The sequence below is a fragment of the Chiloscyllium plagiosum genome, unplaced genomic scaffold (assembly GCF_037043375.1).
Source record: "Chiloscyllium plagiosum isolate Xiang-an unplaced genomic scaffold, Cpla_swu_hap1 HiC_scaffold_29, whole genome shotgun sequence".
NCBI classification, from domain to species: Eukaryota; Metazoa; Chordata; class Chondrichthyes; order Orectolobiformes; family Hemiscylliidae; genus Chiloscyllium; species Chiloscyllium plagiosum.
In genome coordinates, this window is record NW_028270167.1 from 22,994,911 (window position 1) to 23,013,906 (window position 18,996).

The following is an 18,996-nucleotide window of genomic DNA, read 5'->3' on the forward strand; positions in this document are numbered from 1 at the left end:
GCATCCAAGGAACAGGAGAATCGACGTTTCGGGCATAAGCCCTTCTTCAGGAATGAGGAACATCACAGACTATCTGGCAATTGGCTTCACTATTGTTTGTAGGACCTTGATGTGCATTCACTTAGTTGCCACAGTTTCTACAACAGTGATTTTTCTTCTCCTAATTAGATAACAGTATAACAGTTTAGCATATTCTGAGATCATGAAAAGTTACGTAGAACTTTCCTCATTCCTGAAGAAGGGCTTGTGCCCGAAACGTCGATTCTCCTGTTCCTTGGATGCTGCCTGACCTGCTGCGTTTTTCCAGCAACACATTTTCAGCTCTGATCTCCAGCATCTGCAGTGCTCACTTTCTCCTTTAAGGTAGTTTAACCAATCAAATTGTACCTGGAACATAAAACCTTACTCGTACCTTAAAAAAAGAAAAGTTAGGGTCTAGGCTAGCTTAGTAATGTATTTTGAGGGGTTTATTCTGGTCCATTACTAGCTAACTTCTGTTGTCCATTACTATTTACCCATGCGTAAATGGCTGCTTTCCTGAATCACTGATGTTGAGCTTGTTGAGTGTTTTGGAGCTGCACTGGGGAGCATTCTAGGAATTCGAGGATTTTGACCTAGTGACAGTGAAGGAAAGTCGATATATTTCCAAGTCAGGACGGTGAGTGGCTTGGAGTGTGGTGGTCCCGTCATTTGTAGTGATGTTCTTGTCATTTTAGCTGTGTGCTGGAATTCTCCTTTCTGAATCAGAATGTTGTGGGGTGAAATCACATTCCTGAGACTTGAGCATTAAACTATGCTGGAGAGCTACATAGTTGGAGCTGCTGAATTTTAGATCAATGTCAAATTGAAGGACCATGTGGCCTCTTGGGTGTGCACAAAATATCCCATAGTACTAATGAAAGAAATGCACTTGAATTCTTCGAATATACAGATAGTCTATGATGTTCATTGAAAGCTCATTTATTATCTGGCAATTGGCTTCACTATTGTTTGTAGGACCTTGCTGTGCATTCACTTAGTTGCCACAGTTTCTACAACAGTGATTTTTCTTCTCCTAATTAGTCAACAGTGTAACACTTTAGCATATTCTGAGATCATGAAAAGTTACGTAGAAACCCTTTCTGACACAAAACAAAATGTGGCTAAACTAGTGATGGCTGTGGACATTTCCTCCCTTCTGACCACAGCTGTTACCTTACTTTCAGGCCATCCTCCAGTTCAGTCACAGAGTCATACGCAAGAATCAGTAATAGGAATTTTAACAGTATAAAGTAGGAAGCATGGAACCTTATTACTGCAGCTCCAGCACTAGGCGTACAAGTTCATCTAACTGAGTGTAGTTTGCAATTCATGGACATTTTTGTGTCAGGCTGTTCTTGTGGTTTGATTTGGTTGAGGAATCACAAATTCCTTTGAGACACTTTTGCAGAATTTTACTGACATCACTGTTAATTTGACAATATTTTGTGAATTGTTACCTGCTTAAGAAGAGTTAAACTGCAATTCTTCAAGAAGTACAATGAATCTTCACTCATGATTTAGCTATATTGAACTATCTTGCATGAACTCAGCAGGAAGAAAATAGTCATTATCCTCGTTCTCATCACCAGATCAGTTGTGTTTGGCTGACTGTCAATCGCCTCTCTGTGATGTGGATTGATTATGTCTGAATGTTGCTGGTACCCTCTCTGTGATGTGGATCAATCATGTTTGATTGACTGCCGATTCCCTCTATTCAAGGTGGATTGTTCATTTACCCACTGAGCAATTCCTGGCTATGATGTAGCTGTATAGTACACTGTATGTGAGGAAGATGATATTCTAACAAAATTAACTAATCTGAAGAAGTTAGTAATTCACTCATTGAATAGAGTAAACTTGAAATGACACAAATTGCAGGTAATGCATTTATGCCACTGGAGGAATTAAGCTTGCAGAGTTGAAGTATTTTGCGTCAAGGCATGGCTTTGAGAACCTGACAAACTGCAACAGTAACCAAGTATGTGGACCTAAACTGGCATGAGCTGAATGATAACAGATTGAATCCTCAACTGAAGTAGGGCATCACTGAGGTTACTACATGTATGCTAAAACTAATTGAACATCTTCAAAAATGAATGAGAAAAGTTGAGCCTTTCAAGAAGAAGTTTGATTCTAGACATTCCAGATGGTGCACATTAATAATTCAGGAGCATGAATCAATCATTGGAGCCTGTCTTCCCTTTAATATCTTCCATTCTCAGATCGTGTGGGAAGGACCTAAGCGTGTGTGAGAAGTACTCTTAGAAAGATTGATTTTACAAACACGTGTAAGTATGAATTTGACCTTATAGTATCTCAAGACAGTAATAGTCAAAATGAATATCAGGAACACACTTAAAAATACAAGTCAAGGGGAATAAATGGGCACAGAGTTGCAATGGGACAGTAGTGGGATATCCTATAGATATTCAACCTGGGAGAGTACATCCCTGGCACAGTAATTAGGTGGTCAATACAGCCAAGCATAAAGATGTGAAGTTAAAGACTAAGGAATGAATAAGCAATTTGTGTTGAAGCTACATCACCTCCAATTACTTTTGTAAAGAAGATGAGTAATAATTGCTGTCTGTTTATGCCTGACTCTTGGGAGGAGAGAGGCTGCAGCATATTGAATTCAAGACAAGCTGTGGAAAAGGTTGTTGGAAAAATGTGCATTGTAATTCTAAAATATGGATTCCAAGTTGTGTTTTGCCATTTCTCTTTCGACAGTATTAGACTTAGTAGCCAATGGAAGGAAACCAGCAATCTGAACTTTTTTTTAACAGCAGTTTGGTTTTTGTTTTCTTAATGTTTTATTGCCGGTGATTATAAATCACTGCTGGTGTTGTGCGTTGTATCAGTGACTATTGGATTGCAGTGTTATTCAATGTTGTTTTAATTTCAACTGGATAAACTAGAAGAAAATGAAAATAATTTCACGTTGAGATTTCCTTTTTATGTGCCACAGTCTGGTTAGTATCTGATATGGTGTTTTAAGTGAAACTTTGGGGTATTGGAAAGCAACATCGAGAGCTCTATCATGCACCGGAAAGGCTGCTTTCACTGACACCCAGGAGCATGCATAGTAGTGGTGAAATCTCTCAAATAAACAGAAGTAAAGAATGATTAAAACCCTAACACATCCTTAAAAGCGATAGAAAAATAATGAAAAGTATACAAGTGAGGAGAAAAAAATCTGTTAAAAGAGTTTTTAAAAAAATTTTTAGTAATCAGCTTTACATTGCACATTTTTAGAATAGTTAGTGGTGACCATGTGTAGTTGGAATGTATCACCAGATGTCTGGTGTCAACAGATACTTTCCACAAGAAATTATGTGCAGCAGCCTCAAGCAAGAATCCAGTTTGCTTCTATCAGGAATCAGAACAAAATTCAAGAAACCTTTATAATGTTGATATCAATGGATTTGAAAAATGTTGTGCTGGAAAAACACAGCAGGCCAGGCAGCATCCGAGGAGCAGGAGAATCGACATTTCAGGCATAAGCCCTTCTTCAGGAATCAGGCTGGTGTGCCAAGCGGGCTGAGATAAAAGGTAGGGGGGGAGGGAATTTGGGGGAGGGGCGCTGGGAATACAGTAGGTGGAAGGAGATGAGGGTGAGGGTGATAGGCCGGAGAGGAGGTGGGGGCGGAGAGATCGGGAAGAAGATTGCAGGTCAAGAGGGCGGTGCTGAATCGGGGGTTGGGACTGAGATAAGGTGGGGGGAGGGGAAATGAGGAATCTGGAGAAATCTCCATTCATTCCGTGTGGTTGGAGGGTTCCTCGGCGGAAGATGAGGCGCTCTTCCTCCAGGCGTCATGTGGCCAGGGTCTGGCGATGGAGGAGGCCAAGGACCTGCATGTCATTGGCAGAGTGGGAGGGGGGTTTTAAAGTGTTCAGCCACGGGGCGATTGAGTTGGTTGGTGCGGATGTCCCAGAGGTGTTCCCTGAAACGTTCCGCAAGTAGGCGGCCTGTCTCCCCAATGTAGTGGAGACCACATCGGGTGCAGTGGATACAGTAAATGATGTGTGTGGAGGTGCAGGTGAATTTGTGACAGATATGGAAGGATCCATTGGGGAGGTGAGGGGGGAGGTGTGGGCGCAAGTTTTGCACTTCTTGCGGTTGCAGGGGAAGGTGCCGGGAGTAGAGGTTGGGTTGGTAGGGTTGTGGACCTGACGAGGGAGTCGCAGTGGTCTCTCCGGAACACTGATAGGGGTGGGGAGGGAAATATATTCCTGGTGGTGGGGTATGTTCGGAGGTGGCGGAAATGACGGAGGATGATACAATGTATCCGGAGGTTGGTGGGGTGGAAGGTGAGGACCAGTGGGGTTCTATCCTGGTGGGGATTGGAGGGGCGGGGTTCAAGGGCGGAGGTGCGGAAAGTGGAGGAGATGCGGTAGAGAGCATCGTCGACCACGTCGGAGGGGAAATTACGGTCTTTGAAGAAGGAGGCCATTTGGGTTGTTCGGTATTGGAATTGTTTCTCCTGGGAGCAGTTGCAGAGGAGGCGAAGGAATTGGGAATATGGGATGGCATTTTTACAGGGGGCAGGGTGGGAGGAGGTGTAATCTAGGTAGCTGTGGGAGTCGGTCGGTTTGTAGTAAATGTCTGTGTTGAGTCGGAGGAAGAGCGCCTCATCTTCCGCCTAGGAACCCTCCAACCACACGGGATGAATGTAGATTTCTCCAGATTCCTCATTTCTCCTCCCTCCACCTTATCTCAGTCCCAACCCCTGGATTCAGCACCGCCCTCTTGACCTGCAATCTTCTTCCCGACCTCTCCGCCCCCACCCCCTCTCCGGCCTATCACACTCACCCTCACCTCCTTCACCTATTGTATTCCCAGCACCCCTCCCCCAAATTCCCTCCCCCCCTACCTTTTATCTCAGCCCGCTTGGCACACCAGCCTGATTCCTGAAGAAGGGCTTATGCCTGAAACGTCAATTCTCCTGCTCCTTGGATGCTGCCTGGCCTGCTGTGTTTTTCCAGCACGACATTTTTCAACACTGGTACTCCAGCATCTGCAGTCCTCACTTACTCCTGATATCAATGGATGTCTGGCTGTCTAACATGACAATCTATAGTACTTCTACAGGGACTTGTATCTCAGATTCTGCTACAGGAACCTTGCTGGTTTAAAGCATAAAAGGAGATGAGATTTAACTGTTGACTGAATGCTAGAAATTAATGGTGGCTCAGTGGTCAGCATTGCTACCTCACAGTACTAGGGTCCTAGGATTTATTTCACATATGGGTGATTGTCTTTTGTGGTGTTTACATGTTCTACCTGTGTCTGCTTAGGATTCCAGCAGGTGCTGTAGTTTCGTCCCAAAGTCCAACGCTGTGCAGGTTAGTTGGAATGTCCATACTAAGTTATCCCATAGTATCCAGGGATGTGCAGGCTCAGTGAATTAGCCATGATTAATGCAGGATTATTGGGATAAGCTGGACCTGGGTGGGATGATCTTTGGAGGGTCAGCACAGACCCAGTAGGCTGAGTGGCATCTACCTGCATTGCAGGGATTCTACAATTCTTTTGAATCCTAGTATCAGATAACTGTTCTGAAATCACTCTTGGCTTATATGATTTCACAAGAATGGGTATTTAATTCAATGAAATGTATAAAACTAGTTTCGCACAGGACCAGAGGGCAAAATCTCACAATAAATGCGTGCCAATTTAAGACTGCGATGAGATGGATTTCTTCTCTGAGAGGGTTGCCGGCCTTTGGAACTTCTTGCCATGGAGAGCTGTGGGTACAGAGTCCCTGCATATAATTAAGGCTGAGACAGAGTCTTAATCAATCATGGAATCAAGAGCTATGGGGAAAATGCAGGACAGTGAATGTGAAGCATGCCAAATTAGCCATGATCCTATTGAAGGGCAAAACAAGCTTGAGAGGCTGAATGGCTGACTCCTGTTCCTGTTTCTTACCTGTTTTATTGTCTTCTGGCCGTGATTACTGGCAAATGATGTATCAGTGGAGTTGATTTACTGTCACTTTTGCAAATGAGAATAATGACTTTGATGTCAAATGTTTAAAAAGATATAATTAGTTGATTTTCAGAAACTGCTAAAGGTGATATATATTACAAAGCTCTCATTTTCAAATACAGTCGGTTTTGCTATAACACATTAGTTCTGGTTTCGTGCAATCTAGCGTTATAAGAAAACCGCGCAATGGCCACGCCATTTAAACTAATGGAGCCAGAATCACATTATAGCCAATACACATTTTAAAATTATGCTTTAGAAACAATGTCCCCCAATTCGTCAATAGCGTTGCATCAAATTTGTGTTAACCAAATGTGCGTTATAGAAGAATGACCTGTAAGTGTTGCAAGGAAAATAGCTCTGGTGATTTTGTTACTAATCTTTTCTTTTTTTGGATAAAATTATTGAAATTTTATCTGCATTCATTTAGCCAGAGCTTGACAATTCTCTTTGTAAAGCATTAAATTGATGATGGTACATGATGACTAAATTAATCCCTGTGGTTTTGTTGGCAAATGTGCCAACTCATGAGGCACTAAATAAAATAAAGCACAGGATTCAAATTTGATTCTAAAATTGATTAGAGCTAGGACAAGTTTCAACAATACAACTGCCTGTCATTTGAAGAGACTTGACACAATATACTACCCATGGCACTTCCTCCTGATAGGTTTCTCCTTCTTTGGAAACTTTTTTGGACATTGAGTACAAACTGACCCAGGTTCAGCTTGACTCCACTAGACAAAAAAAAGCAAAGAACTGCAGATACTAGAAATTACAAACATGAACAGATATTTCTGGAATTTCTTAGCAGGTCTGGCAGCATCTATGGAAAGAAGGGTCACTGGACCCAAAATGTTCACTCTGTTTTCTCTCCACAGGTGCTACCAGACTTGCTGAGGTTTTCCAGAAATTTCTGTGGGGTCACCTTGACACTGTGTGTTAATGAGATAATGACAATTTAATACATGATGTCATAGTTTTATGTATTCAGTTGCAATTTACAGGAATCAAAATGAGGAAATACTTTCCTGAGTTGCATTTGACACACCTCACTGGCAAGTTTGAGGACAGGAATGTGTGTAAAATGGAAAAAGTGACTTTCCCATTGCCTATTAACCTGCCCCTAAATGGTGTGAAGCTTTATGAGGGGGCAATAGAGGTGCCAGTGGCCTGATATTGTTACTCTTATGGCCAATTAATAGCCACTTTTTGACCCTGTCCTGTCCATTACAGGCGCTGCACAGGAGGCTCCAAAATAAGATAAGAAGAATGATGGTAGGAGCAAGGTACTGGTCTGAATAGAGCGTTCGCTGACTCACAGAAGATAGAGAGTGGGGCTAAAAAAATCTTTTTCAGGATGGGAGTGAGGGTGTGGTCAATTTCCACAGGGCTGAAAATGTGTTGCTGAAAAAGCGCAGCAGGTCAGGCAGCATCCAAGGAACAGGAGAATCGACGTTTCGGGCATAAGCCCTTCTTCAGGACTGAAGAAATTCCTCCTTCACTCTGAGGCTTCAGAGTGCCTGACTCAGGAGGGATATTATTGAATTTCCACAGGGGTCAGTGTTGAAATGATAAGTATACACATTTTTATCAACAAACTGGATGAAGGAACTGAGGGTATTTTGGCTAAGTTTGCAAATGATCGAAAAATAAGTGAAGCGACAAGTAGTGATGAGGAAAGGGTGAGACAGTGGAAGGACTTGGACAGGCTAAAAGAGTAGACAAAGAAGTGGCAGATAGAATAGAATCTGGGAAAATGTGAAGTTATACTCTTTGGTAGGAAGAATAGATGTTTTGATTGATTTATTGTTGTTTTGCATGCAGATCAATGAGGAAAGGCTTCAGAAATCTGAAGCACTAAGTGACTTAGGAGTACTAGTTGAGGATTCTCTTAAGGTTAATGGGCAGGTTCAGTTGCAGTAATGAAGGTAAATACAATGTTAGTATTAATTTTGAGTATTTCAGAATACAAGAGCATTGATGTACTGCTGAGGCCCTGTATATGAGGAAGGATGTGCTGGTATTAGATGATCTTGGGGATGAAAGGCTAGTCATATGGAGAGTGGTTCAGGACTCTGGACCTGTAGTTGATATAGGTTAGAAGGATGAGGAGGAGGGATATTATTGAAGCTTGCAGAATGCTGAAAGGCCTAGATATGGAGATGTTTCCACTAGTAGGAGAGACTAAGACCCAAGGGCACAGCCTCAGAGTGAAGGAGGAATTTCTTCAGTCAGAGGATGGTAAATCTGTGAAACTCATTGCCCCTGGAAATTGACACTGGTAGCAGTGGGGAACAAGGAAATGGTTAAGGAACTGAACAATTACTTTGTGTCAGTCTTGACAGTGGAAGACACGAGTAATATTCCAAAACTTCAAGAGAATGAGGGAGCAGAGCTGAGTATGGTGGCCATCACCAAGGAGAGGTGCTAGAAAAACTGAATGGCGTGAAGGTGGATAAATCACCTGGACCAGATGGAATATACCCAGAGTTCTAAAGGTGATAGCTGAGGAGATAATGGAGATATTAGTGGTGATCTTTCAGGAATCGTTAGAATCGGGGGGGTCCCAAAGGACTGGAAAATCACTAACGTGACACCCCTTTTAAAAAGGAAGTAAGGCAAAAGAGGTAAAATTATAGACCAATTAGCCTAACCTCGGTGTTGGGTAAAACTCTGGAATCTATTGTGAAGGATCAGATTTCTGAATACTTGGAAGTGTATGGTAATACAGGGTACAGTCAGAATGGTTTCATCAAAGGGAGGTCATGCCTGACAAATCCGGTAGAATTCTTTGAGGAAATAGCAAGTAGGTTAGACCAAAGAGAGCCAATGGATGTTATCGACCTGGACTTCAAAAGGGCCTTTGACAAGGTGCCAAACAGGAGGCTACTGAGTAAGATCAGGGCCTATGGTGTTAGAGGCAAGATGCTAGTATCGATAGAAGCTTCGCAGTCTGGCAGAAAGCAGGATGGCAGCCAGTGGTGTTCCACAAGGCTCACTGTTAGGGCCACAATTTTCCACTTTAGATATTAATGATTTAAGTGAAGGAACTGAGGGCATTCTGGCTAGGCTTGCAGATGATACAAAGATAGGTAGAGGGACAGGTCGCATTGAGGAGGCAGGGAGACTGCAGAAGATTTGGTCAAGTTAGAAGAGTGGGCAAAGCAGTGGCAGATATAGTATAATATGGGAAAGTGTGAGGTCATGCACTTTGATAGGGAGAATAAAGACATGGACTATTTTATAAATGGGGAGAAAATTCACAAGTCTGAAGTGCAAAGAGACTTGGTAGTTCTAGTCCAGGATTCTCTCAAGGTAAGCTTGCAGGTTGAGTCAGTAGTTAGGAAGGCAAATGCAAGGTTGGCATTTATTTTGAGAGGACTTAAATATAAAAGCAGAGATGTACTTCTGAGCCTCTATAAGGCTCTGGTCAGACCACATTTGGAGTATTGTGCACAGTTTTGGGCCCCATATCTCAGGAAGAATGTACTGGCCCTGAAGCATAATCAGACAAGGTTCACAAGAATGGTCCTCAGAATAAAGTGCTTAACATATGAGGAAGATTTGAGGACTCTGTGTTTATACTCGATGGAGTTTAGAAGGATAACGGGGATCTAATTGAAACATACAGAATACTGAATGGCCTGGACAGAGAAGATGTTGGAAAGATGTTTCCATTGGTAGGAGAGACTAGAATCTAAGGGTACAACCTTGGAGAAAAAGGAAGATCTTTTAGAACAGAGATAAGGAGAAACATTTCAGCCAAAGAGCGGTGAATCTATGGAATTTATTGCCACTGATGTCTGTGGAGGCCAGGTCATTAAGTACAATTAAGACTAAGATAGATAGGTTCTTGAGTATCAAAGGGGTCAAGGGTTACAGGGGGAAACTGGGAGAATGGGTTTAATAAACTTATCAGCCACGATTGAATAGCCTAATTTCTGCTCCTATGTCTTGTCTTATAGAAGGCTGTGGAGACCAAGCCATTGAGTGCATTGAAGACAGAGATACTCAGAGTTTTAATTAACAAGGAGGTCAAAGTTTATGGGGAAAAGGCAGGAGAATGGAGTTAAAAAATATGTCAATCACGATTGAATGGCAAAGCAGACTTGATGGACTGAATGGCCTAATTCTGCCCCTGTATTTTATGGTCGTATGGTGTAAACATATAGCATCCTTAGATGGGACAGTAGAGTAATATCTGGAGCTATATATTGCAGTTGACAGGCAGTACACTAAAGGAAGCTAAAAGCTGACATTCGGGTGCAGCAGGCAATGACATTTCTCTCTCGCCTGCCCTGGCATTGCAACTTTTAACACTTAGCAGCTGAACCAGTTTGAGGATTATTTTCAAGTAGAATTCCATAACTCAAAAGACATGGTTGCAGCTCAGTATCAAATTTGTTCTCTTTCTGCTTCAAAATCATCATTGTCTGGCAGAGTTGAAAATATGTTTTTTTAGATTACTTACAGAGTGGAAACAGGCCCTTTGGCCCAAAAAGTCCACACCAACCCAAACTATGGGCAATTTAGCATGGCCAATTCACCTAACCTGCACATTGTTGGACTGTGGGAGGAAACCCGGGGAGAATGTGCAAACTCTTTACAGGCAGTTGCCCAAGGTGGGAATTGAACCCAGGTCTCTAGCACCGTGAGGCAGCAGTGCTAACCACTGTGCCGCCCAGTTGAATGCACTTAAATGACCAGTTGTCAGACTCTCCTGATAGTTTGGTTACATGGCAGCCCAACCTCTGTTCCAGTTTCCTTCCTCAAAAAGAAAACATATCTGGTCTCTTTCATGCCTTCACTTTTAATGAGATTAAACACCAGTTTTAGATGCATTTCATCACCAGGTAAAAAACAGCAGAACAAAATAAAATTACATTTAGCCTCCATCACTCATTCTTCATGCAAAATTGACACAATTTCTTATGATTTCCCCACCCAAATTCTTAACCATTCCAGTACAACCACATTTTTGTTAGTGTGTCATCTATTACATTATCTTTTCTCAGCAAAGTGAGCAATTTTACATTAACATACAGCCAGCTACAGTTGTGTGGCACTTGAATTTCCAGTTGCATTACTCTCCTGGTATTTTCTTTCAGTTTATGGTCCAAAAAAGGGAAAATATGTGGTCTCTTACACATTGCTTTGTAAATCAGAGTTTCATTTTGTCTGAGATCAAACGCTCAAACAAGTTCTATTAATTAACATGAAATCCCCATTTCAAAAACATCTGCATGCAATTTCCTGGTGGTCAGCAACATATCATTGATTGACCATGTTTGTACTTCTAATTTTCCTTCAGCTGTATGTTTCATGCACATTTGATTAAAATTAAGGTGCACAAATGCTCACGTACCATTGACTGCTATAGTGACCCGTATTGCAACTCCATCAATCTGGTTGACTCACAGTCAAGATGGGAGGACTCTCTACCTCAGTGTGACTAAGATTTCAGTCATTACCTTTCAACAGAACAGTCGTTTTGAGGACAGTCATGGATTATGGAGGACTAGATTGTGGTTTGGATTTTATTTGAATACAGTTTTGTTTGATTGGGTCTTATTTTGTTTCACACATGTCTCTGAATTCATTTTTAGGTTTTAAATGTAGTATTAGCTGTTTTGAAGTAAGATGTTCAACATTCTGCATACTGTGTACCTGATGCTTACTGTACATACTCCATATTTTTATTTCTATTGATTCAGATAGTATGCAAGCCAGGCAGGATCTATAATCAATCCACAATATTAATTTTATCTCTAAGAACAATTATAAACCTACTTTTATGTGTTCCATCTGGATTCCCCTTTAACTAATTAAGTAAAAGGGTTTTGATTCATTGGGTCTGGTTTCTAATCTCTCGGTAGCATTTTCAATGTATCATACTAGTTTCAAATTCACCAGCATGGTCTCAGGAAAATCTCCAGTTCATCAGTACAGTTTCTGAAGATTCAGAGTAACACATTTACCCATCCTGCTTTGACTGCTCTGCTGTCAATGAAATCTGAAGCAGACCATATTTATCATTTCATTGTGACAGCTTTATCTTTAATAACTGTCAAAATGGTCTTGTGCAAATTGAAACAAAATCTAGTGGCTACAAACCTGTAGTTTAAACCTACCTGCAGTGTAATGCAAATTTGTGCTGAATTTGCAATTTCTTTCAGAGGGTTGTCTGAAAAGATAGTTGGTACTATACATGAAATGGATATGTTACACTATTAGAGACATAGTGTGGTTTTTTTACCAGTTGTGGCAAAGGCACTTTGTTACTATTGAAAAGACAGACTTTTACAATGTATCGATCCATTCTGTAAACTTGATCTAGGTACATTCAATACTGACAGACTGTTCTGAACATGTAAAATGCTACAGATGAAGGCAAAATACTGTAGATGCTGGAAATCTGAAATAAAACCAGAAAATGCTGACACATTTAACATTTACACCTTTTCTACATCTCAATCCCTCGTTTTCCATTAGCACTCCCCTTGACTGGTCCATGTGCTCCTTCTCTCACATCATTAAAAATACACCATTTTCCAGCCCCTACCTGAAGAAATCTTTTCAAACTCAATGTTAACTCTCCTCCTCTCTTCATAGATGTTGCCCGATCCGATGAGTTTCTCCAGCGTTTTTTTATTTTGGTTTTGCTGTGGGGAAATACTACTTCGTCAGCATGAACTTTCTTACTTTTGATAACTGCAAAAAGGCCTTTTAGCATGATTAGTTATCACGCATACCATGGAGTGTGTTTTGTTTACAATCTAATTTGGAACTTGAAATGCAAATTGCCATTCTTGGTTTTTTACAAACATACAGATATATGAACATGATGGGCAGTTAAACGACAGATTATTCAAGTCAGCCCCACACTCATAATACTTGAAATACTTTTTGAAACTCTCCAATAGATTACAGACCAGCTCCCTTCTTTGTAGGTATCTATTTTTAGTTCTAACACTTCCATAAGATCTTCCACCTCCTAAAGGAGCAGGTTCATTTGGATTTACACGTTTCTATGAATATTGTTTGTGTCAACCAATGATAGGTTTCTAGAAGACTATCAGTATCTAAATAATACATAAAGAATAAACCTTGGAACATTTTAAAGTTGACTAAAAAAGTTTCTGTTCCTGTTTTTGTTTCTAACAGCGATCTGAAGCTGAGGGTACGAATTTTGATTGATGGAACTTTGATCATCTTCCGAGTCAAGCCTGAGGATGCTGGAAAATACACCTGTGTACCTAGTAACAGCCTTGGGCGTTCTCCTTCAGCCTCGTCCTACTTGACAGTCCAGTGTGAGTGTGGCCTTTGCGGGGAGGGATAGGAGGGCAAAGCCCCAGAGGTTTAACCTGCAATTATCTCAGCATTTGTCTACCTCAAACACTTTATTTTTCAAGTGCCACCAGTGAAAACGGTGTATCTTCCCAACCCATTGAAGTCTTGGACTTCAGACTCTAATATCTTGTTCATACTTGTAGCTTCACACCACCATTAAACAAAGTGAAGAAGACAATGCAATTGGCAATGAGCTGCAAATGTCATTTATCTCGTGGTAAAATGTACTGAAATTATGCAAATCAATGTTAAATGAAACACTGACTATTCTTTATTTGTTTTACACTGTCATGCAATATTAAAGTTACCCCAGATGTGTTTGCATCATAATGTGCAATAAGGTCCAATTATCTAACCACATGGAATCAGTAGTGAATCTGTAAACTATCGTGTTCAGACAACAATGACAGAGTTGAGGATATCACAGGTCATAACTCATTGGAATAATTTTAAGTCCATTCTAGGAATAGAAGATACACTGATGAGCTCTCTTGTTGCTAATTTGCCATTCCTCTCATAATGACAATGTTGAAATATCTTCCATAATTTCTATTTCACACACTCCACGTTATTGCAACTGGAAACATATTTTCAATGTGCTTTTCAGCACTGTGATCATGCACTATATTTATCAGATTTCATATCAGTTATTTTCTGAAAGGGAGAGAGAATCTTTTAAAAATGCAGGTAATTTAGGCCAGTTAGCTTAATATTGGTCATTGGGAAAATAGTGAAGAATTTTGTTATGAATGAACTAACCGAAGTTATCAGTTAACAGAAGTCCAAACAGCTACTCAGAGTATATTCAATGTCGACACCAATTACTCCATATTCAAAAGACATTAACATAGTAAACCCCACTGTGTCTGCTGTGATGAACAATGTAATCAGGTAAAGGTTTGGCTTATTTTCATATTGTTATCTTTTAAACAGTTACTTTCCTTTTCCTCCAAGAATCATTAAACAAAATGTTTAGCTTCTAAGTGTTGATCATTGATAAAATAAACAGCAACCATTTGCCAGGCTCTTTGCTCATGTTCTATGCCTAATATAGTGCTTTAGCACATGTTGTGTTCTTTGCATTCTCATTCTTGATTTCTTAATCTATGCATATTGAAAATGGTTTACCATGGTGCCAATAAGTTAATTATGAACATTTGAGAAAAGCAAAATGGTAATGTTGTTCGAGCTCCTTCCAAACAAGCCCATAATGTAATCAGTATTATAATTTATCAAAAATCACCATTTGTTTAAAACAATTTAAATGTTTGCCAGATGTTTTGTGAGAGTGTGGGTAATGAGGCACTGTCATTGTGTGTTTCAAAGAAATTTCACATTTATGCAAAGCATCAATTCCTGGGATTTCCAATTTGCTCTTCCTCTGCAGCGCATGAATTAGGAATGATAACCTGGTGATTATGGTAATGACTAGTAAAGACAAATGTTATGAGTTCAGATCCCACCATGGCAAAGTGTGAAATGTAATAAAGATTGTGAATTGTGGATGGCAACAGGAATGACCTTGAATGACCTTTGCCATAAAAATCAATTTGTCTTTTGGACAAATCTCCTAATTTTGCCTCAAGGCCCCACATGACAGTGAGGAGCAATTTGTAAAATTGACTGAGCAGATATATGACCAAGAGGTTACTCAACATAGGAAGAAATTCTTCTAATTAAGAATGCTGCACCATTCAAGCAGATCTTGGCAGACCTGCTGATCGTCAACTCCATTTTCCTGCATTTACTCTACAGCCCTTGATTCCCTCAATGATTAAAAGTCTGTCCATCTCAGCTGCAAATATACAAAATGATCCAATCTTCACTGCCCTCTGCAGTAACAAATTCCACAGATTCACTAACCGCTGAGAGAATAAATTCCTCCTCTGTTTTAATTGGGTAGCTTCTTAGGCTGAGACTTTACCCAATAGTTCTCAACACACCCACAAGGGGAACAACATCTCAGCACCTAACTTGTTCAACCCTTAATAATCTTCTATGTTTCAATAAAGTTGTCTCTGATTTATCTAAACTCCAACCATCCTCATGAGTTAATCCTTCCATTCCTTGGTTCAAACTATTGAACGTTCTTGGGACTGCCTCCATTGTTTTGTTTTCGGTGCTTAATTCGTTATCACTGTGGTCCTTCAGATCTTGTTCTTATTAGACTTATTCATAGTGGTTAGATATAACTAAGTCACTACATCATTTCAACGGGGAGTCAGGAGTCAACCATATTGTGTTGCACTGAGGTTACATGTAGGCCAGCTCATGGAAAGATAGAAGTTTTCCTTCCCTGATGGACATTGGTGAAAGATGGATTTGTCTCATGATGACTGTTACTGATGATGTTTTTCATTCAAATTTGTTACAGAACATGAGTCCAGGTTGACCTTCAGTTTAAGTGTGACCTGTTACTTTGATTGTTTCACTGGGTTTTAATAAATTGCTAGGTCACTATTCAAACAAGTTGTATTGCTTGCTTGTGATTTAGTTAGAGACTGCTTTTCTAGCTGATACAAACAAGCCAGAGGTGACTGTTATGGACAAAACCATAACAGATATCGATCTAATGCCCATCTGAGTGAAACAAAAAATCTTACATTCAGAATCTGGAACAGTCAATCCAAGATAATGTACTAGGCTGTGACTGGAATAAATCCTGTCTCCAAAAGCATGCTGTTATTGCGTTGCATCTAGTAATTGATAGTTGTTCATTGGAGAAAAGTCAAAACTAACACAACCAATAATTGGCACTGTCCTAGATAAAGGATTTAACCACTCAGTGCCCATATTCTAGGAAATGGCACATCCAACCTCTGATTGTCTATCGGGATGACGATACATTTAATTTTGGCAATCTCCATCAGTGATTTGAAAATTCAGCTAATTACTGAGATGTCATTGGTTAGATCAGAAATTGGACAATCTGCTTGGAAGGGCAAAAATTAGAACCATTTTACAGTCATCCATTTAGGGAAGCATTAGCACCAGGTCCCCCTGCTCTACCTCTTAAATCAACTCAAGTTGCCTGGTCCAACTTTTCAGCACTTGACTTTGTTATGGACCAGGCCAAACCCCTTCAAAACATTTCAAGAAGGCAGCCCAGACCCTAACTTTTCTCGTTGTTTTAAGCAGGTGTAGACTGGATATTCCAGGAGGGATGCAGCTGGCCCAACCACTTCATTTCAAACAAAACAGAATTTATTTGCAAGATTACCAAATGAAACACAAACAAAAGAAAACAGAATACAGAGAAACTTAACTATTTAAAAACCCAATTGACTCTAACTCAACTTAATGATGTTATTCCAAATACTTGCAACATCCCGATAAATATCCCCTTGGCAAAAAAGGTAAAATCAAACATAGGTTCCTACAGGAGAGATGTCAGAGAGAGAGGATCAGTATGGAACGGTTTCTTTGACCAGCAGCCTCAAAAACTGACCAGCAGCTGCAAAACAGCCAGACTACTAAAACCAAAACAAACCAGAGAAAATCTGAGCTGGGAGAACTGGCCATTCCCTTTTCATTGTACAAGTGTTTTATTTTAAACTCAAAAGCCTTTTTTCTGAGGCAGTACCTGTTAGCTATAATCAGATTGGCTCAAAACCCATCCAAACCAGACACATTGGAATCGATGCATTTATGACCACTTTGAAAACAAAACACAGACAACCTAACCTTGTTAAAGTAGTAGCATCTTCACATCCTTAGCTGAGCCTTGTTTCCTCCACACTGGAACAGTTTACCACATTTGAGAATTTGTAGCCATGCAGATTTTTAGCCTTTTGTTTTTAACTTACAGGTTACCTTTAAAATGACATTACTGTCTTTTTTCCAAATCTTCCAAATCCTTCACTGTCCAGATTGTTTTTGATGTTGTTAAGGCAGGATTATATCAGGCAGAATCCATAGGTGCTTATGTGATAGACGTTAGCAGGATTGGTCAATAATGAGGAGGATTGAAACAAGTTACGGGGGAAATTTGTAAACTTGCTGAATGAACTAATTGGCAAATAAAGTTCAACATGGGTAAATATGAAGTCCAATATCCTTGATCCACAGATAGAAGACTTGCATTCATATAGCTCTTCATACAGATTCAGCAATGCAAGATCTGTTTACAGCCATGAAGCTATATTTAAAGCAACTGTGGGATATGTGGCAGCTAATTTACACACAAGCTCACATAATCAGCAATGTGCTATTGACTATACGATCTGTTTTGGTAATCTTTTATATCAACTTAAGAGGGCAGTCAGAGCTTCAGTTTAACACCTTATCCAAGAGACATTAGCTCCAACAGTACAGCATTCCATCAGCACTTCACTGGAGAGCCAATTTGTGGCCAAGTCCTGGAGAGGGTTTGAATTTATAACTTTCTGAGTCAGAGGTAGAAATGCAAATAACTGAGCCACAACTAACATCCAGAATTAATGACAATCTACTGAGTGTGTTTAATCTAATATAGTTTATGTTTAGCAATCAGGGATGAAATTTTTTCAAGGGCTGTCCTGAGACTTTCATATAAGCTACTTCTTTGATTTTAACGACAGTCTATTAGTTTTCAGGGATGGAGTATAAGAAGGTAATGCATTTTGGCAAGAAAAATAGAGGAGCTGAATACTATTTAAAACAACAAAGACTGCAGAAAGCAGTAAGGAAACAAAGAATTTCAGAATCTATGCAAAGTCTCTAAAAGCAAGCATACAAGTTCAGCAGGCAACGCAGTAGGCAAATGGAACATTAGCCTTTCCAGCTCTAATCACATGTTCCACAGACTGATAAGATCACGTGAATGTGCTTCTATCAAGTATGCACAAACCTGGAAGATTTTAAGCAGACAGCTATTATTTTTAATACTACATCTCAGATCTAAACCTCAATTTAAATTTAACAATTGATGCATTTGCTATTTATTTATGTTTTAGTAGCTCCTGAACTTATTCAACCATAAGATTGATATTCCAGACTCCTTTGCAAGAAATTTCAAGTGTTACTGACTCTCAGTTAGTGGAGTCTTCCTTCATCATCAGGTTTAAAATTACTCTGTCCTTCAGAGCCTCCCTCCTCACTCTTCAAAGCTTCAGTCTCCCCCTTCCGCACCACTGCAGCTTTTTCCGCACCCCTGCTCCCTGTGGTATCCTTCTCCCATCCTTGCAGACTTTTTCCTCTCCCTAATCCTCCTGCTGGTACCTCCTCCGCAAGGCCTATAGATGCCCTTCTGCCCTGGCACTAGGCCCTACCCTGGGAAAAGCACACCCCTCCATTCTCAGAAGAAGGTCTTTCCTGGCTCAGCAACCTTTTCACTGGCATGGCCAACTATCTCAAGTGCTCAAAGGTCCTCTAGTGACAGCTAATTCTCTCCTGAGGTTGCTGTTGATAGGTTCACTAGTGAGAACCAGCCTGTCATTGTGCAAACACCTCTTTACCAATTCGGTTCCTCCTACACCTGAGACAACTTTTCCCTGATTGGTCACCTCGATAGTTGAAATTCCACAGATCTTTGAGAGCAAGTTCACCTATGGCCTGCATGTATCTTGAACACTGGTTTACTGTGGATTTATGCTCCATTAATGAAACAATACTGGACACAGTGTGAGGAGAGGAAAAGGAATAGGATTAGA

At 40.3% G+C, this 18,996-nt stretch overlaps 1 protein-coding gene across 2 annotated transcripts in view; it reads left to right on the forward strand.

The window, feature by feature from the left end:
• igsf9bb (immunoglobulin superfamily, member 9Bb) overlaps positions 1-18,996 on the forward strand; it is a 651,679-nt gene that overhangs the window by 522,413 nt on the left and 110,270 nt on the right. For both annotated transcript variants that reach the window (XM_043676763.2, XM_043676764.2), the window contains exon 7: positions 13,181-13,326. In XM_043676763.2, the coding sequence (XP_043532698.1) occupies positions 13,181-13,326 (146 nt within the window). The remainder of the gene's footprint in view (positions 1-13,180; positions 13,327-18,996) is intronic.